Source organism: Meriones unguiculatus, chromosome 16 (genome assembly GCF_030254825.1).
Source record: "Meriones unguiculatus strain TT.TT164.6M chromosome 16, Bangor_MerUng_6.1, whole genome shotgun sequence".
Classification (NCBI taxonomy): Eukaryota; Metazoa; Chordata; class Mammalia; order Rodentia; family Muridae; genus Meriones; species Meriones unguiculatus.
The window spans coordinates 28,953,006-28,978,463 of NC_083363.1; the positions used below are offsets into that span (position 1 = coordinate 28,953,006).

Here is a 25,458-nt window from a genome sequence, read left to right on the forward strand (position 1 = left end):
TTCTGTAGTAGCGGTTTTTCAGATGCTGCCACCTGGGGGCAACCCACAGAGGCCAGAGAGAGTCTTCCCCTGAAGCTGGTTACAAGCAGTTATTAATCACCATGTGTGTGCTGGGAACCAAGCTTCTGTCCTCTCTAAGAACAGCTGGTGCTCTTCAGCCCTTTGTTCAGTTTGTGTGGCTCAAGCATGCCATGGAGGTCAGAGAACAACTTGTAAGAAGTTGGTTTTCTCCTTCCACCCTGTGGTCCTAGGGGACAAACTCAGATCAAATCAGTCCCAGTGGCAAGCACCTTTACTACTGAGCCATCTTACCAGTCCCTGGCATGTTTTCTTTACATCCTTATTCTGAAAGTGGATTGGAGCTTCCTTGTTTTTAATTTTTAAACTTGTAAAATGAAGGCATAGTGGTATGCAGACCTGTGATTCCTGTACTCAAGAGGATCAGGAGTTCAAAGCAACATTGATTATCTGGGGAGTTTAAGACCGCACTGAATTGTATGAGGTCTGTCCATTCCCCAGTGCCCTACCCTTCCCCACCCCAGATGAAGGCATAGACTCACATTAGCCTGGTCTAAGGTCAGTGTCAGGAATAGCATCTCTACATTCTGTCCTGTTGAGAGGTCTGCAGGAGCCAGGCCAGGTACGATGGAGCAGGTCTGTCCCTAACACTTGGGAGTTTCAGGCAGAAGCATTAACAAACCTTCACAGGCAGCCTTGGCTACAGAGTAGACCCATCAGAAAGAAGAAAAAGGTCTCCCAGCCAGTGGCACTCATAGAACCATTATCTATGCTCATGAAACCTCTAGGATCTCACGTGAGACCTAAGGCTGTTTAAAAACCTTTAAAAATCCTCTTATTAGTATGTGGAAGGAAAAACACTCTGAAATGTTTTTTGTTTGTTTGTTTGATTTAGTTTGAGAAAGGGTCTCTCTGATAGCCCTGGCTACCCTAGAACTTATAATAGACTAAGCTGGCCTCTAACTTACAGAGATCCTCCTGCCTCTGCCTTCTGAGTGTTAGGATTACCTGGCTCTGAAATAATTTTTAACTGAAGTAATAACAGTCACTGGTTATCATGGCCATGTGTTCCATACTGAGTATACTTGGGCACTGGACTTTTCCGTGACTGTCAGTGAGCAGGCTTGTTGACACTACATACACTGTAGCGTCAGTTCAACTCTGTGGTGATGTGGTGGGCATCTTTCATGGATTCTTTACAGGACCACTCTAAAGTGTGCACTGTTACCCAGCACATCGTTCTGTGACACATGTTTATCTGTGTCTAACTTTGGCAGTGCCTGTCATTTTCTGTCTGTTTCAGATGTTCCAAAATTACCTTTCAGAAAAAGCATAGCAATTTAAGCTTGGTCCTCAGGCTTCTAATAGAAAGTTCAAGGTCCCTATGGATTGCAGATTGAATTTATTTATTTGCAGAAATAGTCATCTGATCTCAGTGACCCACGCTTTTAATCTCAGGAGGTCAAATGACAATATCTCAAAATCTTTGAGCTCAAGGCCTGCCTATTCTGAATAGCTGGCTCCTAGATCAGCAGGGCTACGTAGTAAGACCTTGTTTTTGTTTTTAAGTCGAAAGAAAGCTGAAGGGGCCAGAGAGATGGCTCAGGGCTTGAAAGCACTCGCTGCCCTTTTAGAGGACTGGTGTTTGGTTCATAGCAACCCCATCAGGCAGCTGACAGCTACCACCTGTAGCTCCAGCTTCGGAGGATCTGATCCTTCTTTTGGCCTACAAAGCCACATAAACATGCACACCAAAAAATTAAATAAGTGAGTATTTTACAGTTGGAAAACGTAGGGGTAAAGCTTTCTGTTACCCATAGAGTGCTTTTCTACAGTACACAAGGCCTTAGGTTTGGTCTCAGGACTCCAAAAAAGCAAGGCTGGGAAACTGACTGTTGGCTATGCAGTGAAGTAATGTGTGAATAGGACGCGGTCTTGTCCCTGCTTTCTGTTCCTCTTGGAAGCTCTAGTAATGATTGCCCAGTCTGTGTTCCATAAATAGAGGCAGGAAACTGAAAGCCGGTCATATTACTCCTTGTCATGCTCATAGCACATACAGTGGGACTGCCATTTCTTTCAGTACCACTGATAGAAAATTGAGAGTGTTATACATCAGCTCAAGTCTAAAAGGGTTTTGCTTTTGAGTCTAATGACGTGATTGTCTTGCAGTTTGGGGTTTGGTGTGTATTATTAGGCCATGGGGATTGTATTCAATGTAGTTAACACTCAAGACTGTGTCTTTCTTTGAGAAATCCTCAATGTTTGTTTTTTTTTCTTTACTGTCCCTCCCCCGTGAATAGTATTGATGGGGAAATCTACTTGAAAGACCAGACAGATGTTACATAACATCCTTATTTCTTTCAGAACCCACAATACTTTACACACGCCTGAAATGCTAGCCAAAATGGCAGAGCCTTTCACCAAGGCTCTGGATATACTTGAATCTGAGAAAACATCAATATTAGGTGAGAAGGTTTGCCCTCCTTTCTGGGTTTGTCCTAACCTCATGACCACCTGTCAGGAAGTGCATTTGTGGAGCTCCTAGAGGTGCTCTAAGAGCTCCTGGGTCCATCCCTCTCCTTCATCTTAATTGTCAAGTCTTTCCCCATACTAACCCTCCTTCGGTTTGGCGTGCGGGTAGCAGTGGTAAGGCCGCGTCTCTCCCTTTCACAAAGTAGTCTTGATTGTGTTATCGTTTCAAAGGGAAGAGACAGGTCCTCGGGAGAGTGTTGATTTGGAAGCCTAACCTGCTTGTCTGGAAAGTTTCTTCTTGAAGGACCAGTGAGACCTAACTGTCAAATGCAGGGGAGGTGTTGGGTTGGAGACAGAGCCTAACTAAAATGTACCTGGCCCTGGGTCCAGTACCCAGTTGGAGAAGAGGGGGAGGTCTGACACCTTTACGATGGCTTAGTACTCCACCCGCTAGAATATATGACCAACTGCTTTGTAATAGAGCATACATGTTCACAGACCTAGACATAATGTGCCTGCTTTTGGGTGTTGGAGCTTTGAGAATAGCATGTTCCCAACCAATATTTTGTTTGTAGGATTACCTCAGCCTCTCTTGGAACTCAATGAGTACCCTGTCAATAAAACTATCTTGGAAAGAATGCAGCATTTCTTCAGCATCCTCTATGAAAACTGGTAAACCCCCAGCACTGCTGCTCCATGCTCCCTTGCTAGAACATTCATTTTGTGGGGATGGTAACCGAGACTTTTGGTCACGCATACCACACTCAGAGCTGTCACCTCAGTTAACCAAGTATTGTAGACCTATGGGCTGGCCTGACAGTATTGGGGATTAGTTATCACCAGTGACTTTGCCTTACAGTTACCATATCCTAGGGAAGGCAGGCCCTTCCATGCAGCAAGATTTCTATACAGTGGAGGACCTCGCCACCCAGCTCCTTGGTTCAGCTTTTGTCAACTTGAACAATATTCCTGACTTCCGGCTCAAATCTATGCTTCATATCCTTTAAATGGCCCCAAGTAGCCTAGGAGGTCAGAACATTAGAGGCAGGATCTTGAGAGGGGGAGGGAAACCTGACTGCCAGGAACAGGTTGGACTGAATACTTTAGTGCATCATGATCCTTTTAAAGACAAAAAGATTAAAATAGAAAAAACAGGAAGGCAGCTCAGGCTGAGGGTAGGGTATCTTACAAACCCTGTGCGTTTTTCTCTAGGGGTAAATTACTGTCTTCTACTTCCCTTTGGTTGGTCTGGGTTTGCCAGGGATTCTTTTTTTGTTTTGTTTTGTTTATTGTTATTAGTTACATTATTGTTATTAGTTACATTATTGTTTGTTATTAGTTACATCATTGTTATTAGTTACATTATTATTGTTACATTTTATTACATTTTATTTATTGTTATTAGTTACATTTTATTAGTTACATTTTATTATATAGTTATTAGTTACATTTTATTAACTGTATCCCTCTCCCTTATTCCCTCCCAACCCCACCCTCCAGGGATTCTTTATATCTGTAGTCTTCACACTAAACATGCCATCTTCCTGCCTTAAATGCTGGATTCTGGGATGCACCAGCAGCTGGAATTTATTTTGTTTTGTTTTGTTTTGTTTTGGGATTTGGGATCTTTGAGACAGGGTTTCTCTGTAGCCGTGGCAGGCCTTTGCCTCCTGAGTGCTTGGTGTTGCCATGCCTGGGCTTATCTTTGTTTTTCTTTTGAGTGACAATCTCACTGTTTTCCAGGTTAACCTGGAACACCTGAGATCAGGTGCTCTTCCTGCCTCAGCCTCCTGGGTAGCTGGGAACACAGATACAGCCATCTGTGTCTGGTACAGCCAGCTGGGTGCCCTCTTTTGAAAGGAGCATTCAAGATTTGATCTTCTCCCAGACCCTTTTCTGTGACGATGTATTTAACTCTTCAGCAACCCACGCCCATGGTGGACAGCTAAATAGAGAAGACGGTTAAGCTAAAGACAGGAAAGAATTGAGTATTTGTGCAGGACAAGGGAGGGGAAGGGGTGAGGTTGTTCCTATGAGCACAGGATGTTCTTGGCATCTTGAAAGCCTTATAGTAGATTTCCCAGTACAGCCTGTTGGCTGGAAAGTGAAGAGTCTGCTCATGTGCTAAAACTTCTTAACCCATGATAGCACGTGTCTTTGTGAAGCCCCTCGTGCTCTTCTGTCCCCCAGAACACTATGAAACCCTGGTATCTCCAATCCTTGGACCTCTCTTCACCTACCTGCACATGGTAAGTCGGTCAGGGAAGGGGACCAGAGAATACTCTTAAACACATGGGCCAGGCTGGAGAGATGGCTCAATGGCATAGCTATATAAGTTCAGATTCCCAGAACACACATGAAAGCCAGATGTGGTGCCACACATCTGTAACCTCAGCACCGGGGAGGTGGAGCCCTGGAGTTCTTTTGCCCTACAGACATGCTAATTTATAAGCTCCAAGTTCAAGGAAATTTGGTCTCAGAAATAAGGTGAAGAGTGACAGAGTGAGGCACCTGATGTCAGTCTCTCCTCCACACACATGTGCAAACCCTCCACACAAAACACCTACATATACCGAATGCACACACAGCGATGTGTCACTGTTTTTGAGTCTTATCTTAAGTTCCTGGAAGTGCTCTTCTTGCCCTGTCATGCTGGCCATGCGGCATCACCCCAACAGATGATTACTGCTGTGCATTGAACAGCTGCCAAAGAACCTAAGCTGTTTTGTTGCCATGAGGTGCCATGAAGTGCAAATTCTGGTTCCATCTTCCTGCAAGGAGAGGTTATCAAGGGACTGTTTTCCCTGAGTCTCTCCTTGACTGAGATGAAGCAGTGGTCCAGCTTGACAGAGAACAGATGTGCTAAGAGAGACCTAGAGCTTCTCTGGATTGTTAACTGTGTAAGCAGAGATTTGATATGTTCCTCTTGTCAGTCAGCAGAGGAAGGTCACAGAAACATTATCCTCCTCCTACTCTTCCTCCTCCTCCTTCTTCCTTCTTTTTTTTCTTCTTCTTTCTTTCTTCTTCTTCTTCACTATATTTGGTCTGCCAAGGCTAGAGGGACATTACAGAGCACTCTGAGAATAAATGACCAAGGAAGGTGACTGACACATCCCTGATTCCCTTGGATTGGCAATAAATGACCAACTACTGAATTCTTCAACATTTCTGAACATAGAATATTGATGTCTCTGTCCAACAATTAAACTCTTTTTTTCCTGTTTTGACCACACTAAAAGTTAGTGCCAACATTAATTCAAGTTTCTATTTTAGATTTCTTTTTCATATTTGGGCCTTGGTACAATTCAGTTTGCAGTTCAGAAAATGTCTTTAGGTTAACATAAGGAGTTAGTTTCTTACTGGGTAATTAGTTCTGCTTATCGTAGGCCTTAATAGTTGTGTGTAGGTGCTTACACCTGTAATCCCAGCACCAAAGTCTGAGACAGGAGGATCACTCACAGGTTTAACACTAGCCTCAGATTCATAGTGAGTTTTAGGCCAGCCTCGGCTACAGAGTAAGATCCTGGTACCAAAGAAAAAGAAAGAAAATTAGTAGTAGGCCATAGGCCCCATGCTCTACAGCCTCTCCCCACCCTAGCACTGCTCTTGTTTCTGCAGAGGCTCTCTCAGAAGTGGCATGTCATCATCCAGAGGAGCCTGCTGTGGTAAGGAATGCCACTCCTTGGCGCGTGAGCCTGCAGCCAGCTCTGGGTAGGGAAAGGAAGAGGGACAGGCAGGGTTCTGATTCTGGTAGGGTTTGAATTGTGGTGGTTATCATCTTTCCCAGCTTAGGTGGAAGGTGGTTTGGACAGTTAGTGGCCTAATGTTGAGATTAAGCTTTCCTGTGGGAACCTTCCCCTTACCTGGATTTTGATCCTGAGCCCTCCATTCCAAGTAAGCAGAGTCACGAGAGATAATGTCCTTCAGAGGCCTGCTGTCCATCCCTGATACAGCCTCACAGCACAGAGCTAGGGAGAATCAGAAGAGGAATGGCCTTGGAGGGGCTGGTGAGGGTCATCACTTTCCTTGTCCTTGCCTCCTTTGCTCTCCCATGGAACTTGCTCCCTGGTTTTCGGCAGTGGAGAAGATGAGGTTGCAGAGGACAATCCTGAGTCTCAAGAAATGCTGGAGGAACAACTGGTGAGGATGTTAACCCGAGAAGTCATGGACCTAATCAGTAAGTGGCTTGTGGGGACCAGGGCTAGTAAGTTCTCCAGGGAAGCTGCTCACTTGGCCACCCCAAAGGCTGGACTGATGAGAAGTCATTGCCCAGATAGAAGTTAGTATTCCTTGAGTCAGTCAGACAGCTCTGGATTGTGAGCTAAACTGTGCCCAAATAAGAAAAGGATTCAAAATAAGAATTTGAATTAATGTTGCCAGTAACTTTCTATCTTGATCAAAATAGGAAAAGGTTTAATTCTTGGATATGGACATCAATTTCTGTGTTCAGCAATGTTGATAAATTTAGTACTGGTCATTTATTGTCAATCCAAAGTAGTCAAGGATGTGTTTCTCACTTCGCTGGTCATTGATCCTCAAAGGAATCTGTCATGTGCCCCTAGCTGACTGACGGGAGGAAGAACCCACATAGTCTGGTTGGGGTCCTCAGAATGCCTCCTATTGGTGAATGCGTTTTATTACTTAAACAGTATCTACTCACTATAGCCAGAAATGGTCTGGGGTCAGTTGGCGAGAGGCGACCCCTGCTTTGTTGGATAGATACCCAGTAACTGCTCTCTTCCAGTGGCGTGTTGTTTATCAAAGAAGACTGCAGACCACAGCGCTGCTCCCGCTGCAAATGGAGATGGTAAGTGAGCCAGGGCTCCGCCCTGGGAGAAACAGACAAGATAAATTTAGCTATAGTCTTGTGCTGGCCAACTTGCTGTTTCTTCCATCCAGTCATTGGATTCCTACAATGGACATGACCCCTCACCTCTTGCTCATTCTGCCTCTGCTCAAATGTTATCTCTTCCAAGTGGTCTTCATGTCCAATCTGCCAAACATCACAAAGCACTGTATTTTTTTTTTTTTTTCTGTTTTATGTATTTGTTTGTTTTGATTTTTCAAGACTGGGTTTGTCTGTGTAACAGCCTGGCTATTCTAGAACTTGCACTGTAGACCAGCCTCGAACTCACAGACATCCACCTGCCTCTGCCTCCCAAGTACTGGAATTAAAGGCTTGCACTGCCGCCACCCTCTGCTTTGTTTTTACTTCAGCTACCTGCGTTGCTGTTATTTCTTCATTTATTCCCTGTCTCTGTCACTAGTGTAGGCTGTCATCCTGAAAGGGACTGAGCTTCCTTTTATACTCTAGTAACTGAACCCATGCCTATTAGCATAAACATTCACATATGAAGTAGCATAATGTCTGCAGCCAGTTACCACCCAGCAGTTCCTGTAGTGCTCCTGGGTACCATCCATACCTAGGTGTGTTACACCTGCGCATCTACCGCCTTTGTGGATAGAGGGCTGTGTAGCTCTGCTCAGTTGCAGCTAGCGGGGTTGTTCAGTTTGGGTATTCCTCTTTGCTGAGAAAATGGAGCATAACATTCTGCATTGCTTACAGACGAAGAGATGATGGCCACCGAGGCAACCCCTTCAACTGTGGCAGAGCTCACAGACCTGGGCAAATGCCTGATGAATCATGAGGTGGGTATAGGGACAGATGGTTCCTTTGCTCATTGTCCAGCTTCCACTCTCTTTGCTCTGGACAGATGTTCTCAGTAAATACACAGGTATATCGCTGCAGAGTCCTTGTATTTGCCTCTGTAGGCCTGAGCTTTTGTCTGTCCACATATAGTTATTTCTTCCGCCACCCCCCCCCAACCCTTTCCCTTTTTATTTATTTAAAGAGACAGGGTCCCATCCTGGTTGGCCTGGAACTCACTGTGTAGCCCAGGCTGGCTGCTGGGACAAAAACCTGACTTGGTGTATAAAGCAATTATAGGTAAAGTTCTTTCTTTTCCATTGTTCTCTTTCTTTCTTTCTTTCTTTCCTGTTCAGGATGTTTGCACAGCACTATTAATTACAGTGTTTAATTCTCTGACCTGGAAGGATACTCTGTCTTGCCAGAGGGCGACCTCACAGCTTTGCTGGCCTCTCCTCAAACAAGTATGCTTAATCACCATTTTTTCGGGGGATGGATCTGTTTTTGTGGGTTGTGGGAGATGGACCTAGGGCTATAAGCATGCTAGGCAAGCACTGAGCTACAGCCCTAAGTCTCTTTTTCCTTCTTATTTTGAGACAAGCTAGCCTTGAACTTAACCACTCTTCACCCTAGGCAGGCCTTGAAGCCTTGCCAACCTGCTTCATTCTTCTGAGTAGCCTATGCCACAGATGTAGGTCCTATTAGTTACTTTTGTGTTGCTGTGACCAAATTTACCTATAGAGAGTGACTGAAAGGAGGGTTTCTTTTGACTTAGTCTCAGAGGCTTGGTGGGTAGAGAAAGCACAGCTAGCTTCATTGTGGAAAGAGCATATTGTGATAGCGACTCAGATTTTAGCAGAGAAGAAGCAGAGAGCACAGGTCAAAACCAGCGAGTGTAACTGTTAGAGGCCTGCCCTAGTGCCCTACTTCTGCTAGTCAGGCCCCAACTTGTAGAGACTCCACAGCCTGCAGAAAAGCAAGAGACTGAGTATTGAGAACGTGATAGAGGCTTTTCAGATTTAGTCATTACCGCTCTTCTGCTTGCCTGCCAGAAAGGTCAGGTCAGGCTAGAGGGCTGAGGCAGCTGGAAGAACTAGGAGGTGGGCCGTCCAGGGGCTCCTGTGGCTCCTGTGGCTCCTGAGCACAGCTGTCTTCCCAGGTGATGTCTGGGACCCTGCTCGCAGATGCTGTCACCTGGCTTTTCACCAGTGTGCTGAGAGGTTTACAGATGCATGGGCAGCACGATGCCTGCATGGCTTCCCTGGTCCACTTGGCCTTCCAGATATACGAGGCACTGGTAAGTGGAGAGCGCATCAGGGCAGGACGGCCGGCAGTCTAGCCGCTTTACTTAACCTTGCTCCCAGGACCCTGAGCTGTGGCCTAAACCTGGGTATATGCCACAATGCTTGTGCGGCCCCTGAGAGTTGGATATGGGGAAGGCGACGGGCCAAGCCTACATCCAGTGAGTTTATTCTCATTTAACCAGCGTCCCAGGTACCTAGAGTTAAGGGCAGTAATGGAGCAGATCCCCGAAATACACAAGGAGTCTCTGGACCAGTTTGACTCCAAGCTTTTAAACCCCCCCCATCAAAAACCAGCTGATAAACGACGGAAGGACCACTTCAAACGTCTCGTCGCGGGCTGCATCGGGGTAAGTCATCCATCCCTGGTAGGGCTCCCAGCCCCCCACAGTTGCCTGTTGTGTATTTTGTGGGCAAACTCAAACCCCACCTAGTCGCTGACTCCCGTGTGTGTCGGGGGCTGGGCTCAGGGATGCTCTGACCCACTGCCTGGACCCAGTACAGCTCTTTCTTTTGTTTACTACAGAAACCCTTGGGAGAACAGTTCCGAAAAGAAGTTCACATTAAGAACCTTCCCTCGATTTTCAAAAAGGCGAAACCAGTGCTGGAGACAGAAGTGCTGGACAGTGAGGGGGGTGGACTGGCCACCATCTTTGAACCCTGAATCAAGTTTTTGGGCATCCTTCTTCGGCCTTCGTTGTCATCTCTTCTTCCCCTTTGTAGCTAATGTCTAGGCCCTTCTCGTACTGCCACCTCACTTTCCACTGTATCAGCCTGGAGAAGCTCAGATCCAGGTCCAGCTGGAGAAGAGTGGGTCCTGCGCAGGACATAAGTCATTCTGCTAAAGTAAAAAGTTGGGGTTTACACCATTCCAGAGAGGTGGTCCAGGGAGTTGCATTCAACTTAAAATTTGGGCTTTTCCAAGAAAAGCTAGAGCACAATGGCCTTTCCGCAAAGCAGCTACACTAGTACAGACAGGAAGGACTGGGGTGCTGTGCCCAACACTACGGACCAAATTTGCAAGGGCTCAGCCAGTTTCTTTTGGACAAGGTTCCCACTTGAGCCCCTTGCTGCTGGGCTGACAGGGATCCTTCTCCACTCCCAGGGGCATGTCTGGCCTAGGTGCTACATGCTAAACCATATTTGGCCAGTTTTCTTATCTTTATCTTAGGCTAGAATCTGGCCACTTGGTGGGATCCATGGTACAGGCTGTTGCTGACGTCTGAGGGCAGTGTCCAGGGGCGAGAGCTGGACAGATTTCAGTCTAATGCTGTGCTCCTTATAATGGGCATCTTGCCCTTCTATGATTGACCCTCATGGTTTCCCCAGCCTCAGGCCTACTCAGTGTCACAGGACACCAGTCGTACAAAAGTAATCCAGACTAACTAGGTTTCTGTCTGACAAGCTGGCAGAGCCAATGATCCTCTTGAGACTAGCTGAGTCCGGGTGCCTTTGAAAATCTCGTGGTCCTTTAAGTTTCTGGACTCTTCTCAAGGGTCATTTCTAAGATTTTTAAAAAGTCACAGCCTACACTTTTGAGTCCTAGAGGTCTCTAAAGCAAACGAAGTAAGATGGGTGTGAGAGCTAGCCCTGCTTGTTTGAACAGGCAGATTTGACCTGTGTGTGTCTGAGTGCTGACAGGCCCACTGGCCACCCAGTCCCAACTCTGACCTGGTGCAGGCCTCTGGCACATATGGTAAAGGTGGAGAGCAAAAGCTGAGACATGGCAACTAGAACGCAATTTCACTGTCTACGGCTACACGACGCCCTCCCTCACCCCTCTTCTGTGTGGTGCTTGGGTGTACAGACTGTGAGGGTGATCTCAGTGTTTCGCTCCAAACTTGATAGCTGCCTACTCCTGTCTGGTTAGGGCTGTGGAGGACGTTAGATGTATTTATTATGTTGTAATATTTTAACATCCTATGACTTCATGCTAGAAATTTTCTATTGTTTATAGAACCTTTTGTAGAAATGCTAACTCTAAAGTACATCTGCATGTCAGTAAAAATGTTTCATACAGAAGGGCCCTATTTTCCTTTTTCAAACCAGTGACTCCAGGCATTCCTGCTGGAATAAATAGGAAGGCCTATTGATGGACCAGCCAAGCTAGTAAGCAGTCAGCTCTCTATCCCTACCACCAAGGCCTGGCACTCAGTCTTCTAAGTCTGTCCTGGAGGGAATGGCTAAAGACCGCACTTTTCATTGGAAGCCCAGAGGCAGGCCATAGCACACACTAATTACAGCTCCTGTGTCTTCCCCACACCCACAGAACTGTTGTCATTTCGCCTCAGAAAGCTTTAGGGCATGTAAACCCTTGCCAAGCTGCTCTGAGGCAAGGCTCCATATTTTTAGACAAAAAAGGTCTGAAAAAAGTTTTGCCAGGATATCGATTTATTTACAACAAAGGCCTTACAAAGGCATAAGTCTTAGTCTGTGACACATTTAATAAAATGTATTGACTGAAAATAAGACTGGAATTGGACCTCTAGTCATACTGGGCATAGCAGTGCAGTGGGGTAAAGGTCACAATCCAGGAGCAGCCAGGCCATTCCAGACATGCCGTGGAAGCTTCAGTCCATCTGAACTGCATCTAGTTCATCCAGGAACCGCTGGCACTTCCCCATCAGTATCTTAATGGCTTCACTCACCAATACATCTGGTGGCAAAACTCCAGTTGACTCCACAGAAACTAGAGACCAAAGAAAATACTTTAGTTCTGGTGGGAGTCGCCTTTTATTAGGGGCTCATTCTCAATCCTATCCAAAGAGTACCAGCACGTCACTCACAGATATAATGGTCCCGAACACGGGCAAGCCGCACAACCTTCTTGAGCTTCTCATTCCGAAAGATTTCCCTGCTGAAGGTATCCAGCCGAGCATTGGCAACTCTGGCCACCTTTTTCCCTATAAACAATGTCACACTTGCCCATCAGGAAAAGAGCATTTATTTTCTGCCACCTTCAAAGAAAATGCATTTGGGTCTTGATCACAACAATACACGAGATAGCATACCTTGTACTTCCTGTACCTCAATTACACCAGGCGAGAAGCATCGCCTCAATTCCTCAGCAGCCTCCCCTTCCACAGGTTCAAGCAGGGTGATGTCCGGCAGGAGCCTGTAGCTGGCTGTGGCCACCGGTGAGAACTTGGCATGGTCTTTACCTGAGACAACACAAGCACTCTGGCTTTCTGCCTGTTGCTAACATCCCCACTGAGGCCCTTGGTTACACTGCACTACTGCAGCCAGACCTGTCCCCACTCAGTGCAGACTCACTACGCTCTCACCAATGCCCTTGACGCAGTGCATGATCAAGTCAATCTCCTGGCCAGGCCGAAGCTGAGCAATGAGGATGTCGTCATGTACTGGTCGGATTGTGCCCTCCGGGAAGACATCAGCCTGGTTTCCCAAGGGGACCCATGTCATATGCCTGGTATATACTGGAGGGAAATATGTCAGAAATCCCAGATCCTGCAATTTGCACCCTTCAGCCTATGGGCACTCTTCCTTAGCATTGCTCACCTTTGTGGTTCACGTAGAGTTCATTGGGGTCAGAGGAATCCTTAGCTGCATTGGGGTTCCTGGTACACCTGACCTGTAGCCGAAACTGCAGTGTATCTATCTCTGTCCCTTCTTCCTCTCCTGCACAAGTGAGGAAGCAGGAGATGGTTTCACTAGCCTGCCCTGTAATTCCCTGTGCAGGCTGGCCCTGCACTCATGAGATCTGCCTGCCTGTCCCAGTGCTGGGAGTAAGGATGCGCACCACCATGCCTGGCCTAGCTCTACTTGGCAAGAAGGCTCATAGAGTAAAGGTGCTTGCTTGCTCAAACCTAGAGACTGAGCTCAGTTCCTAGAAACCACGAAAGGCGGAAGGAAGGGAGCCTGCTCCAAAGCTGTTCTCTGACCTCCACACCTGTGTGTACATGTAAAGTTTTTGTTTTTGTGTTTTTTTGTTTTTTGAAGAATTAAAATACATGTGAGTGCTGGCACGATGCAAAAAGCTTCTATATAGTGACAAACTTAAGGCAAGGGCAAGTGTCCTCCCAGATGAAAGCCAATGTACACGATGCCAAATGCCTAGACTGAGGCTTTACAACAGGAAACCTGGGATCTGAGCCCACAACACACTTCAGGACAGCTCTTAAACTTAACTCGGAACTTCACCTTCTCAGCCTCTCACCTGGATTCCGATATTCAAAAAGACGAGGGTCAGCAAGAATGGGGATGAGCCCCAGGCGGTGAGCAAGGATCTCATCTTGAACAATGGATGTGTTGTTATACACCAGAACCTTTTCCACAGCCATCGTAGGCACCTGCTCAAGGAAGCAGAATCATCCAACTGCAAAGCCCACCTCCCTACATGAGAAAGTAAGACGGGCAGCTCTTTTATTTTGTGCTTTTAGAGTTTTGAGATGTTTCACTAGCCAAGACTGGCCTCAAAACTGTTCATATTAACAACTATAGGTGAGAATGGAATGGCTTTGGGGAACATTTCTACAAATGAGGTGGTGATATAGTTTCCCCACTCCAGCCCCACTACCACAGCCTCCAATACCTCAGCTAGTAATATTCTCCGGAAAGCATTAGCAATGGCAGCGTCAATTCCCACCATGTCGAACTCCAACGTGTTTTCATCCATATGTACAATGTCCACACGGAAATTCTAGAGCAACAGGGAAAACCCGATGGGAAGCTTGTTTTTCTTGTTTAATTCATGCCTCCCTTTGTGATTACTCCCACCCTGGCACTATCCCCTGATGCATTTCTACACTCTCATCCTAAAGTCTTCCTCTGGCCAGATGATCACTAAACATTTTGTCTCTAGTTCCTAAGTTTTGTGTTTGTTTTTTCAGGTTGTTCAAGACAGGGTTTCTTTGTATAGCTCTAACTGTCCTGGAACTCACTCTGTTGATTATGCTGGCCTTGAACTCAGAGATCCACCTGCCTCTGCCTCCTGAGTGCTGGGATTAAAGGCATGTACCACTATGCCTGCCTTCCCAGTTTTCTCTTACAAGCAATATGGCTCCAAATAAACCTCCCACAGAAGCTAATCTGTTAAAAAGCAGAACTTCCCACACTATTTAGGGCAGTTGACACTTGCAATTCTGTTGTTTTGTTTTTGAGATAGGGTTTCTTTGTATAACCTGGCTGTCCTGGAACTCTCAGAGGTCTGCCTACCTCTGCCTTCTCAAGTGCTGGGATTAAAGGTGTGTGCCACCACGCCTGACTCTTCTAATACCTCCTTTTCCCAACTCTATTCCCTTGGTTTCCAAACACCAATTTCCTTCTCTTGCCTGATACCCTTCTAAACTGTCTCTTCCCACCCACCCAGTTAAGTATTACTTTCTCCCAGGTTCTAATCTCCGGGGTGACCTCAATTCACTCCTGGTCTCAATTCACTACTTGGTCTCTCACTTTTGATCTGACTTCAGACACCCACTTGACCTGTATTCTTCACACACAGGAGTTTGATAAACATGAGGGTTGAACTCCTCTTGTTCTCCTATTTATCAAATGACACAATCAGCCATCAACAGAGTTCCCCAATGGGGCTGGAGAGATGGCTCAGTAGTTAAGAGCAGTTACTGCTCTTGCAGAAGAACTGAGTTTGGTTCCCAGCACCCACTGGGACCTAACACCTCCTCTGATATCCGGGGTCACCGGCCACACCCGTGATTGGTGTGCACAAATACACATGTAGGCAAACACACACAGCAAGAAAAAACTTTAGGTTCCTCAAGCCACAAGGTCCTTTCTCACACACACTGCCCTCACCAAAGCAATGACACGTATCTGTTAGTTCTCATTCCCTTTGCTCAATAGTTCAAAACTTAACTCACATGTCACTTCCTTCACTGATCCTTAATCACACCTATGTGATTCCTCTGCCCATCCCAGCCATCTTCATCGCTATTTTATTATACTGGAATAATTTTTTTTACGTGGTCCATTACCCAACCGAGAGTGAACGACTTGTTCCAGGAACGGGAACCGTGTCTGACCGCCCGTCCATGGAGTTCCGAGCACATGGCTCAATATACAGCGACCCCCAAAACCAACTTGTGACGTCTGGCCCCTCAAGCGGTCTGCACACCTCCAGGCCCACCCACCTTCTCGAAGCGGTCCTGGTCCCAGGCATCATCATAACCAGAGTAGTTACCGGGGAAGTCCGTGGTGTGGACCTAGAGCGAACAGGAAATCTGTCCAGGAAAGGGCAGTGAGGCCAAGCCTCACACCTGGCCCCTGCCCCCGTCACGCCCCGCCCCCATCTCTCCAGAGCCACGATCAGAGCTTACATTGCGAACGCCGAACTCTCCCAGAACCACACGGGTCCGCATCTCCTCCACCGCCTGCGCCGCCGCCATCTTCCACCACCCGCCGGGAGAGATCGGTGCGTCTCCGCGCGTGCGGACTAGGGCCCGCCTCCGTCTCCGCGGCAACGCGGCACGCCTAAATGTCGCGAGATCTTGCCCCGCCTTGTCCACGTCTTTTACTTCCGGACGTCAATTGGGGCCAAACATCCGGGTTTCTGATTTTTTGCGTTCCGGCTGATACTACCTCTCCCTCCTCTGGACGTTTCCCCCCCTTGGGCCCGGGTCTCACACTATCCCCACGCTCACAAGCTTCAGCGACGGGAAGCCTCGAGGGACATGGCGAATACGGCGACGCCGGCCAGCGGCGTCCGAAATGGTGCTGGCCCAGAATGGGGAGGCTTCGAAGAAAACATCCAGGTATTGAGAGCTCCTCCTGCCCGCAGCCTCCGGGCTGACCGCCGTCCCGAGTGTGGTTGGTATTCTCTCTCGCGACCTGGAAGTCGGCTCCATTGCAACAACCTTCTGTCCTCTCTGAGTCTTCCACGCGAAAGTCTGTAGAGCTTGTGCTGTTGTGAAAGGGCCTGGCTGAGGCTCCAGAGGGCGTCGGGTCTCTGTGCCTGTTCGGGGCTTTGCGGAAGGATTGGGAAGTCTGTTTGGGTCAGGCATAGTGTAGGGCTAGAGGAGAGGATTCACTGACACTCCTTAAAAATAGGCTTGTTTGAGAGTTGGGGAAAGGTAGATGGGCCCTTTTGCAGCTCTTTGGAGCTTTGAGGGGGAAAGTAGGAAGATAAGTAGTAGGTTTCCCTGGACTACAGAAGTGTGGCTACCAAGAGTTGTGCCAGCAGTGAAAAGAAGGAGTGCGGCACAGTGGGTAGCAGTTCCAAGCCGTGTTCTCACCAGTGGAAGAGCAAGGCCTCCAAGCGTGAGATGAGCATAGAATGGAAAGAAGCAACAGAAGAGCCCCTCACCCTAGGAGTCATTGTCTTCTCAGGGTGGAGGCTCGGCTGTGATTGATATGGAGAACATGGACGACACCTCGGGCTCCAGCTTCGAGGATATGGGGGAGCTGCACCAGCGCCTGCGTGAGGAAGAGGTCGACGCCGATGCGGCCGCTGCCGAAGAGGAGGATGGGGAGTTCCTTGGCATGAAGGGCTTTAAGGGGCAGCTGAGCCGGCAGGTGGCTGATCAGGTAAGCAGATGGCAAAGTGGCCCTAGATCTGTGCCAAGTTGACGAAGGTTTTCCGGTGAGAGCCACACAGTAGGGACCAGGTAACAATCTAGCGTCATGAGTTTCACACTCCCCATCTCCCTTCAGATGTGGCAGGCAGGGAAGAGACAAGCTTCCAGGGCCTTCAGCTTGTATGCCAACATCGACATCCTGAGACCCTACTTTGACGTGGAGCCTGCCCAGGTCCGAAGCAGGTGAGGAACCTTCTCAGAAACGTCCGTCCTCACATCTAGTCCCTCATCCAGAACACAGTCAGATACTGGGCCCTGGGCCTTGCTGGGCTCCCCAGCTTGTAACCCCATCACCCTAGTTGGTCACTGAACCTGTTGCAGAACACATGGTGAAAAGTACATTGGCTGTGTCCTCCATCAAGTTCAGTACCCGCCTCTCCTCCACACCCAGCTCAAACAGCACTTGCTGTGTTCTCATTCCTCCCCTATTGGTTGTCATCTGGGATGCAGACAACTCTGCTTTCCTCTTTGATGTGGCTCTTCAAACTTCCGATCATTCTTATTCCTGGGCTGGTCTCCCTACAGACCAACAGCTCCTCAAGAGCAAGCTCTGCCCCCTTTACCCCCACCCCACCCTCTCTCCTCTCTGGCATAGAACAGACTGTACCTCAATATCAGGGCACAGTCATTAACTGGCTTGTGAAGAACTGGATTCAGTCCTGGCATAGTTCTTTGTTCCGTCATCCAGTGCTGATACAAAACCCAGGGCCACTGAGCAAGTACACACTGAGCTGTTCTTCTCTGTGGAGCAGCATCCTAATGATATCTGATCCATCGGTGAAGATACAAACATAGTACTCCTGTATGGCTATGGGACACACAGGAGGGACACTTGAGCCCAGAAAGACTTTGGGGTCCAAAAGGGAAGGCTTCCCAGAGGAAGTAATATCTTAGTTTAAAAAAAAAAAAATACAAAAACATTGCTAAAAACAAGAAAAACCCGTAGGCAAAGGAAGAAATTATCTTTTTTATTATTATTATTATGTGTGGAATTTTAATACCACTTTAAATATATTGTTTCCAAAAAAAAATGCTCACTGTTTGGAAGAAGAGTACTTAGTGGCTGAAGTGTTCCCAGGGCTTCTACATTTGAGTACCCTCTGCTCATGTTTGCCCGTCTCCTGTAGGCCATGTAGGTATATGGTCAAATCCATTGTCTCCAGTTTTTCCAAGTAGCTGCTGCTCCACTGACCTCAGTTTCAGAGGGTTGTCCTTCCTCAAAGTGATTTTCTCATTCCCTGTCTTTGCCCCCTCCCCCTCTCATCCAGTATGTGCTCTGGGCCAGCCCCATTCCTGGCGGTAGAGACATGAGTAAGACTCAGACCCTGTCCTCCAGAGCCACAGCACAGTACTGCTTCTGCCCTCATCTCTCCTCTCCTCTCCCAGGCTCCTGGAGTCCATGATCCCTATCAAGATGGTCAGCTTCCCCCAGGTGAATAGAGAAAAGCATGTCTGCAGAGCAGGGGGAGGCATCAGGGGAGAGGGTGGGCCACCAGGCCAAGCCTGGGAAGGTGTGAAGAGGCATTGCAGTCTCCAGTCTGAATGCGTTCATGTTTTCACAGAAAGTCGCAGGTGAGCTCTATGGACCTCTCATGCTGGTCTTCACACTGGTTGCCATCCTCCTGCATGGGATGAAGACTTCTGATACCATTATCGTAAGCAGGGAAGATGGGTGGCTGATGGAGGTTGAAAACTAACTGAGGATACGATGGCCCTGGGTGAGGCTGAAGCCACAGGTGTCTCAGTCCTAAGCAAAGCCTTCACCCCACAGCGGGAGGGCACCTTGATGGGCACAGCCATTGGCACCTGCTTTGGATACTGGCTAGGTGTCTCGTCCTTCATTTATTTCCTTGCCTACCTGTGCAATGCCCAGATCACCATGCTCCAGATGCTGGCACTGCTGGTAAGGAGCTGAGCCTGGGAGTGGGCAAGAGGGGGCCTGAGATCAGGAAGGTCTTGGTTTGTTGCTCTCAAGGGATTTGTGGACCTGGGATGGGAGGAGCAGGCCAAAAGACCCCACTTAGGGGCCCAAGGCCTGTCCAGCCCAAGTGAAGGTCCTGTCATCTCTCTCCCCAGGGCTATGGCCTCTTCGGGCACTGTATTGTCCTGTTCATCACCTATAACATTCACCTTCATGCCCTCTTCTACCTCTTCTGGCTGTTGGTGGGTGGGCTGTCCACCCTGCGCATGGTAAGCTGAGCAGGTTCTGCTGTCCACCGCATAAAGGGCTCTAGAAGGGTACACTGGCAGTCCTTCCCTGGGCTTGGAGTATCTTCTCCATTCCTCACTTTGAAAACAGGCCTTCTGAACTGTGTACCTGTGGCCCTAGGTGGCAGTGTTGGTGTCACGGACGGTGGGTCCCACACAGCGGCTGCTCCTCTGTGGCACTCTGGCTGCCCTGCACATGCTCTTCCTGCTCTATCTGCACTTTGCCTACCACAAAGTGGTAGAGGGTAAGTGGCAGGATGGCCTGTACGGGCAGTGGGCTGGCTGAGCCAGAGGCCTGCCTGGCCAGCTCTCACTCGTCTCCATCCTTCTTCTTCAGGGATCCTGGACACCCTGGAGGGCCCCAATATTCCACCCATGCAGAGGGTCCCCAGGGACATCCCTGCTGTACTCCCTGCTGCCAGGCTTCCTGTCAGTGTGGCCAATGCCACTGCCAAGGCAATAGCAGTGACCCTTCAGCCACACTGACCCTACGTGAAACAAGACGTTTGACCTGCCCTGACCCCCTCCCCCAGCCCTGGAGCAAAGGAAGATTAAAGGACAGTGCTGAGGACATGTGTCTCTCTGGTGAGGTCTGCTGCAACCACTAAGCTGCCTAAACACTTCCTTGGCACCGGTCTTGGCTTCTGAAGGGCACAGGGCCAGGAACTCCTGGCCAGGACTGCGAGCCTCTGTAGCCAAGTGCAAAATATGGGTCAGCACTTCTGAGGCCCCACACCACCTACCCCACCTTTTTTTTTCTCCTGTCCCCTCCTGTCTTGCTAAATATAGACTTGGTAATTAAAATATTGATTGAAGTCTGGAACTGCAGCTCCTGTTCCAGCTATTCTCCTGTCACCCACTTCTGATACACGTTTTTGTTCTGTCAGCAGTGGTGATGTTCTGTGCCTTCTGTACCCTCACCCAGGCAGGATGAAAGAAGAGCAGGCATTCTACACAGAAGGCAGTAGCTGATTCTAGAAACTGCCCATGAGGGCTGGAGATACTTGGCCCCCAGAGCAGCAGGCAGAAGCCCGGCATAAGAGCCACCTCTGCGTATACATGTACACCAGGCCACAGTCTAGGCTGGCCGTCCTTTTGAGAAGCCGTTGCAGCAATGACAGACAAAACCTCCACTTACATCATCACAAAGACCTTCTGCACTGGGGCTGTTGAGAGAGAATGCCCCCATAGAGCTGCCACTTGAAGCCAAACATGGTTTTACTGAGGGTTTAGTTTTCTAAAAATTTTTCAGGTGTTATTCTTAGACACCAGTGTCCTTTAACATCCATTGAAGAAGCAAAATCAGGCTGAGTGTGGTGGTGCATTTCTTTAATCCTAGTACTCAGGAGGCAGAGGCGGGTGGATCTCTGACTTCCAGGCCAACCTGCTCTACAAAGTGAGTTCCAGACCAGTCAGAGCCACACAGTGAAACTCTGTTTCACAAAAAAGTAAATTCAGGATGCTGAATTGATCAAAAGCATACCCTGCTCTTTGAGTTCAATTCCCAGCACCTGTGTTGGGTGGCTCACAATTGATTATAACTCCCAACTCCAAAGATCTCCAAGGGCACCTGTGCTCACTGCATAGACACGTGCATAAACAGTTAAAAATAAAAGCCGGCTTCTGCAGAGATAGCTCAGTGGTTGAGTACTGCTCCTGTAAAGGGCCAAGTAGCTCAGTTCCCAGCATCCAGGTTGGGCGGCTCAGATTTTCCTGTAACTCTAGTACCGTCTTCTGGCTTCTGCAGGCACCTGCAAAGCTGTAGTATACACAGACACAAAAAATAAATGCATAAACTTAAGTAAGTTCAAATGGTTAAAAGAATTAGTAGGGCTTTCACTTTTTGCGGGGTAGAAGCGGGATACGGTCTGGCTTTCCTGGAACTGGCCATGTAGACCATAGGCCCCCTGCCCTGCCTCTCAAGTGCTGAGATTAAAGACGTGCGCCACTATGTCTGCTCACTTTGTTTTTCGAGACAGTTTTTCTCTGTAGCTCAGGCTGTCTGTAGACCAGGCTGGCCTCAAACTCAAAAGAGATCCACCTGCCTCTGCCTCCCAAGTGCTGGAATTTGAGGCGTGCACCACCACGCCCGGCCCTGGCGCACTTTTTCAAAGGGGGAAAAAATAGCGCTTCCTCTTCCTAATATGCAGTCCTGTTGCACAAAAGAAGCCCTCCTTGCAATTATAGGACATAATTCGCCTTCCTAGTGCTGCTGCTGCTGCTCTCCACCCTGTGCTCCCGCCCGCTGGTTTAATCCGACAACCTCTGATTTTGGCACCCCTTCTCCGTATATTAAAACGTCTTCAAGGATGGTTCACCTGCCCTACCGTCGGGATCCTACGGGGCGTGGCCTTATTGACCGAGAAGTCCCTGTGGACCGGAATCCCCGCGTACACTACGCCTCGCGTCACTGGGGCATGGGGGCGGGGCGCGGCCTGATTAAAGGGCCTTAGGGACTTCCAAGCAAGACTAATTGTCCATGGTCTTGGTGAAGGCGCAGTCTCGGAATTTAGACCTTAAGAATGGAGATGCACCTGAGAGTAAAAGAGGCCTAAATGACTACAAAGGCTGACTCAGCGTGACTTGCCTCCACCCTCCCCTCCCTCCATCGCTCTATCTTCCCACGCTGTCAGACCCTCGGATCCTAGTTCTTGACTCTTAAGACACGCATCGCGCGCCTGCCGCGTGGTCCTTACGGGAGGGGGCGGGGCGAGAGCCAGTGACGCAACCGTTGCCATAGGAACTAGCCGCCTGCTCAGGCTCAGCAGCTGAAGCTGAGCTGCATCCCGCCCCGGCTGTCCCCGCGAGCCGTGCTGCCGGGCCCGGGGCCCGCAGTCGGCCTCCAAAGCCGCGAGGGAGAGGACAAGCGCGGGGCGGCTGCAGCTCTGTCCCCAGGCCGCCTCCGGCCCCGCGCCGTTCCTCCTCGGCGCCCCCGCATCCCCGGCCCGCGCCTGCTTTCGCTCCAGCCGCGGCCCGGGCGCGCTTCCCCGCCGCCACAGCCGCCGTTGCCTCGGCCTCTAACGCCTCCGCTCCGGCGGCGACCCCGACAGACACCGCGACCTCAGTCCCCGCCCCGCCCCCGCTCGCAGCCGGGCCAACTTCTGCTCAGGCCGGGACACCGGCGCCAGCCCCCGAGGCCCAGCCGTGGGGACCATGCTGCCCAGCTCCATCCAGATTTCGGGGGAGCCGCTGTCAGGCGCCGAGGTGCGGGACATCTGCCGCGGCCTGCGCGACAACGCCGTGCGCCTGCTCTCGCTTCGCGGCTGTCGCCTGTGCGACCGTGACTTCGGCCGCATCTGCCGGGCCCTAGCTGGAGCCACGTCCCTGGCGCAGCTCAACCTTAACCTGGGTGTCGTGTCCAGCCCCAGCCGCATCAAGCAGCTGGCGGAAGCGCTGCGGACCAACCGCTCCATCCAGTCCCTCTTGTGAGTGTGTCCCCTCGCAAGGGGGTCCCGCCCACTGCACCCCTCCACACACCCCCTGCCACCTCCTGTATCTGCACATTCCCTTTCCAGTACCTGTTTTCCCATAGTCCTACCTTTGCACCCTCTAATGCACACCTCATCTTCTTGGGTCCACCACACCCTCCCAGAAACGTGTGTCATTTTTAGACTTTGCTCACATGCAGACCCTCAGGAGAGCTGGGATGCCTAGCCCTTCCTGGTAGGGAATGCCGTTCTTCCCTCTTCTCCCAGTTATTTCATTGTGAAGCCCCCTCATTTCTGTGGAAAGGTAGACCCCCTCCCATGGAGACTACAGCCCAACCCTTCCAGTCCTCCCTACTGAAGGATCTCAGAAGACCCTGAGCATGTGTGCTGGCTCTCTGGTCCACTCAGCCCTCCCTGACAATGTTCTCATTATCAGTGCCTGCCCCAGAAAAGAAACCAGAATCCCTCTCCAGCTTATTCCTTCGAATCCAGAATTCCCATTCTTCCTTCCCATTCTGGTCTCAGGGAGGGCATCTTTCCCAGATAAGGCTGGTGATACCTAATTAATCTCATCTCAACCTTCAGCCTACATGGGAGCCCACTGACAGATGCAGGACTGGCCTTGCTGAACCCAGCCCTGGCTCTCCACCCTGCCCTTGTGGCTCTTGACCTGGGGGACTGCATGTTGGGTGATGAAGCCATCAACCTCATCTGTGGCCTCCTCCCTCCAGACGGGGCCAAGTCTGGTGAGCAGGGCCCTATTAAGTGCATGGGCTAGTGTGACTGATGAAGGCTAAATGCAGAGAAGGGGGTGTGGCCCGGTGCTGAGAGCTGGGAGGGGGCAGTAAGAAGGTCTCTTTAACCTTCTCAGGAGGGGAGAAGCCTAGAAACTGAGCAAAGTGGAAAGACTGATCCAGGCGGGGGAGGCGTGAGTAGGTCCTTAAACTGCTCTAGACTGCTGAGGTTGGGGGCGAGGTGGCTCCCGGCCATAGGATTACCCCAAAGACACAGGGCGAAGAGGGGCCTTACTCTACCCATGCTAGATTCTCCTTGTGCTGCTGCCTAGGTCTGAAGGAGCTAACACTGAGCGCCAACCCTGGCATCACTCCTAAGGGCTGGAGCCGCCTCGCCATTGCCGTGGCCCACAGCTCCCAAGTCCGAGTCCTCAACCTGGACTACAACCCCCTGGGTGAGCTTACGATCACCCCCTCAACCCTCACTGCTCCTGCCCCATCCAAAATCCGAAAATCACCAGTTACCACAGTAACTGGAGGGACAGAGAATGAGTGAAAACCTCCAAGGGTCTAGTAAGGGAGCCATCCTGCATGGAGTACCAGGTGGCCAACAGGTAGGTTAAAGCCTGTCAGAACCCCTGGATCCGGCATGCTCCATCTCACTCAGCACGCTCCCTTCCTGGCCACACCCGTGTCTCCCGGACAGACCTGTTATCCCAGGTGGCTGAGCATCTGTGCTATCTTCCTAGGTGACCATGTGGCAGGGATGCTGGCTGTAGCTGTGGCCTCGAGCCGTACCCTAGAAGTCCTAGACTTGGAGGGCACCGGGCTCACCAACCAGTCAGCTCAGGTGAGAAGCCGTCATGTTTTGGAGACAAGCTAGGGGACGGGGTGAGTGATTGTGTCTGGGAACATAACCAAGGCTAGCCAGTTGGATTAAAAGGGCAGCCTAAATTGTGTTCATTTTTTAAATTTTATAACCTAATATTATTTTATGTGAGTGAATGTTTTGCCTGTATGTCTGTCTGTGGTACCTGTGCAGGCCAGAAGGTGGTGTCACACACCCTGGAACTGGATGGAGTTCAAAGCTCAATGATCAGCCATGTGGTTACTGGGAATTGGACCCTGGCCCTTAAAAGAGCAGCCATTGCTCCTAACCACTGAGCCATCTCTCCTGTGTTTATTCTTTTCTGTGCACTTCTCTCTTTTCTCCAGACTCTGCTCGACATGGTAGAAAATTACCCAACAGCTCTGCGAAGCCTGGTGTTGGCAGAGAACAGCATTAGCCCAGAGCTGCAGCAGCAGATCTGTGACCTCCTCTCTGAGGGGGAAGAAGAGGAAGAGGTGGCAGGAGGGGCTGTCAACACCCAGGAATGGGGGAGAGGACGGGAGCCTGCTGCCCACCAGCGGGGTGGCAGCTCCTGGATGTGCCCCAGCGGTAAGAACCTGGACAGTGGATGACAGGTCTGAAAGATTTCGAAAAAAGGGGGTGGTGGCAGGAAACCAGGCCTTGTGCGTCCCCTATGTGTGCAGCCCACTGAGGAATGAATGGTGGCCTGAAGGTCCTTTGCCCTTCCACAGATCCCAGCTCTCAGATGGTGCTAATGACATCAGGCCTAGGGGACAGTCTGCTGGCTGAGACCGAGATGTGACTCTCCACTTGGGCTTCTGGGCATCATTACGTTTGTATCCCAACTACCTTCCTCCACGTGGCAGGGAAAGGCCCTGGCTGGGGCTCTGGCAGCTCCTGGTAGTGGTGGAAGCTGTCACTGGGCAACGGCCTTGGGGGGCGGGGGGAATTGAACTTGTTGGCAGCTCTGGCTGCAACCCGCTGGCTCGGAACAGATTTTATAAACTCCATAACCTGCCTTGCAGCTGTAGTCACTGGGGGGATGACCAACGGGAGGGCCCGGAAGTACTACCAATCAGCATTACGGGTGCTTCAGCCTATGTCTAGGACCTGGGGGTCCTGGGAATCCAGACACCTGAAGATTAGAGCCAAGAGCTGGGCTGAACGGGACCCTCCTTCCCTCCACCCCCATGCTTCGGGCTGAGGGAAGCCAGGCAGAGCGGGGTAAAGGGGAGTCTCCGGCAGACTAG

At 49.9% G+C, this 25,458-nt stretch overlaps 4 protein-coding genes across 5 annotated transcripts in view; 3 read left to right on the top strand and 1 right to left on the bottom strand.

Moving 5' to 3' along the window:
- Window positions 1-10,123, top strand: part of Xpo5 (exportin 5) — a 37,057-nt gene extending 26,934 nt beyond the window's left edge. Inside the window, exons 21-32 of the mRNA XM_060369529.1 lie at window positions 2,383-2,483; window positions 3,066-3,162; window positions 3,350-3,485; window positions 4,641-4,739; window positions 6,109-6,155; window positions 6,570-6,667; window positions 7,235-7,297; window positions 8,057-8,139; window positions 8,494-8,601; window positions 9,297-9,434; window positions 9,624-9,788; window positions 9,965-10,123. Coding sequence (XP_060225512.1) covers window positions 2,383-2,483; window positions 3,066-3,162; window positions 3,350-3,485; window positions 4,641-4,739; window positions 6,109-6,155; window positions 6,570-6,667; window positions 7,235-7,297; window positions 8,057-8,139; window positions 8,494-8,601; window positions 9,297-9,434; window positions 9,624-9,788; window positions 9,965-10,102 — 1,273 coding nt within the window. The 3' untranslated portion in view covers window positions 10,103-10,123. The remainder of the gene's footprint in view (window positions 1-2,382; window positions 2,484-3,065; window positions 3,163-3,349; window positions 3,486-4,640; window positions 4,740-6,108; window positions 6,156-6,569; window positions 6,668-7,234; window positions 7,298-8,056; window positions 8,140-8,493; window positions 8,602-9,296; window positions 9,435-9,623; window positions 9,789-9,964) is intronic.
- Window positions 10,124-11,811: 1,688 nt separating this feature from the next.
- Polr1c (RNA polymerase I and III subunit C) lies at window positions 11,812-15,885 on the bottom strand. 2 transcript variants are annotated; one of them, XM_021640175.2, is made up of 9 exons: window positions 15,732-15,885; window positions 15,546-15,617; window positions 13,991-14,098; window positions 13,616-13,748; window positions 12,958-13,077; window positions 12,723-12,875; window positions 12,450-12,599; window positions 12,225-12,341; window positions 11,812-12,127 (listed from the first exon to the last, which is right to left on the bottom strand). In XM_021640175.2, exons 1-9 carry the CDS (start codon window positions 15,798-15,800, stop codon window positions 12,009-12,011), a joined length of 1,041 nt encoding a protein of 346 aa, XP_021495850.1. In that variant the 5' UTR covers window positions 15,801-15,885; the 3' UTR covers window positions 11,812-12,008. The 2 variants fall into 2 exon arrangements, with proteins under 2 accessions (XP_021495850.1, XP_021495851.1); XM_021640176.2 differs by having other exon boundaries at window positions 15,546-15,635; window positions 15,732-15,841.
- A 49-nt stretch (window positions 15,886-15,934) lies between these two features.
- Window positions 15,935-20,019, top strand: Yipf3 (Yip1 domain family member 3). Its single transcript, XM_021640178.2, has 9 exons — window positions 15,935-16,166; window positions 16,741-16,938; window positions 17,065-17,171; window positions 18,375-18,420; window positions 18,551-18,643; window positions 18,760-18,891; window positions 19,065-19,178; window positions 19,318-19,441; window positions 19,534-20,019. The coding sequence occupies exons 1-9, from the start codon at window positions 16,086-16,088 to the stop codon at window positions 19,680-19,682; spliced, it is 1,044 nt and encodes a 347-aa protein (XP_021495853.1). The 5' UTR covers window positions 15,935-16,085; the 3' UTR covers window positions 19,683-20,019.
- Window positions 20,020-21,919: 1,900 nt separating this feature from the next.
- Lrrc73 (leucine rich repeat containing 73) lies at window positions 21,920-25,226 on the top strand. The gene is made up of 6 exons (XM_021640187.2): window positions 21,920-22,621; window positions 23,210-23,370; window positions 23,691-23,813; window positions 24,108-24,208; window positions 24,574-24,796; window positions 24,940-25,226. Exons 1-6 carry the CDS (start codon window positions 22,350-22,352, stop codon window positions 25,008-25,010), a joined length of 951 nt encoding a protein of 316 aa, XP_021495862.1. The 5' UTR covers window positions 21,920-22,349; the 3' UTR covers window positions 25,011-25,226.
- The last annotated feature ends 232 nt before the right edge of the window (window positions 25,227-25,458 follow it).

Bases quoted from the DNA above. Each gene is read 5' to 3' on its own strand.
- Polr1c (XM_021640175.2), bottom strand. From the start codon at position 15,800: ATGGCGGCGGCGCAGGCGGTGGAGGAGATGCGGACCCGTGTGGTTCTG. The intron at 14,099-15,545 runs GTGGGTGGGCCT...CTGTTGCTCTAG, and splicing joins ACCAGGACCGCTTCGAGAAG to AATTTCCGTGTGGACATTGT. The intron at 12,342-12,449 runs GTATGCTATCTC...CATTGTTTATAG, and splicing joins TGAGGTACAGGAAGTACAAG to GGAAAAAGGTGGCCAGAGTT.
- Yipf3 (XM_021640178.2), top strand. From the start codon at position 16,086: ATGGCGAATACGGCGACGCCGGCCAGCGGCGTCCGAAATGGTGCTGGC. The intron at 16,167-16,740 runs GTATTGAGAGCT...TTGTCTTCTCAG, and splicing joins GCTTCGAAGAAAACATCCAG to GGTGGAGGCTCGGCTGTGAT. The intron at 18,421-18,550 runs GTGAATAGAGAA...ATGTTTTCACAG, and splicing joins AGATGGTCAGCTTCCCCCAG to AAAGTCGCAGGTGAGCTCTA.
- Lrrc73 (XM_021640187.2), top strand. From the start codon at position 22,350: ATGCTGCCCAGCTCCATCCAGATTTCGGGGGAGCCGCTGTCAGGCGCC. The intron at 22,622-23,209 runs GTGAGTGTGTCC...CTCAACCTTCAG, and splicing joins CGCTCCATCCAGTCCCTCTT to CCTACATGGGAGCCCACTGA. The intron at 23,371-23,690 runs GTGAGCAGGGCC...GCTGCTGCCTAG, and splicing joins TCCAGACGGGGCCAAGTCTG to GTCTGAAGGAGCTAACACTG.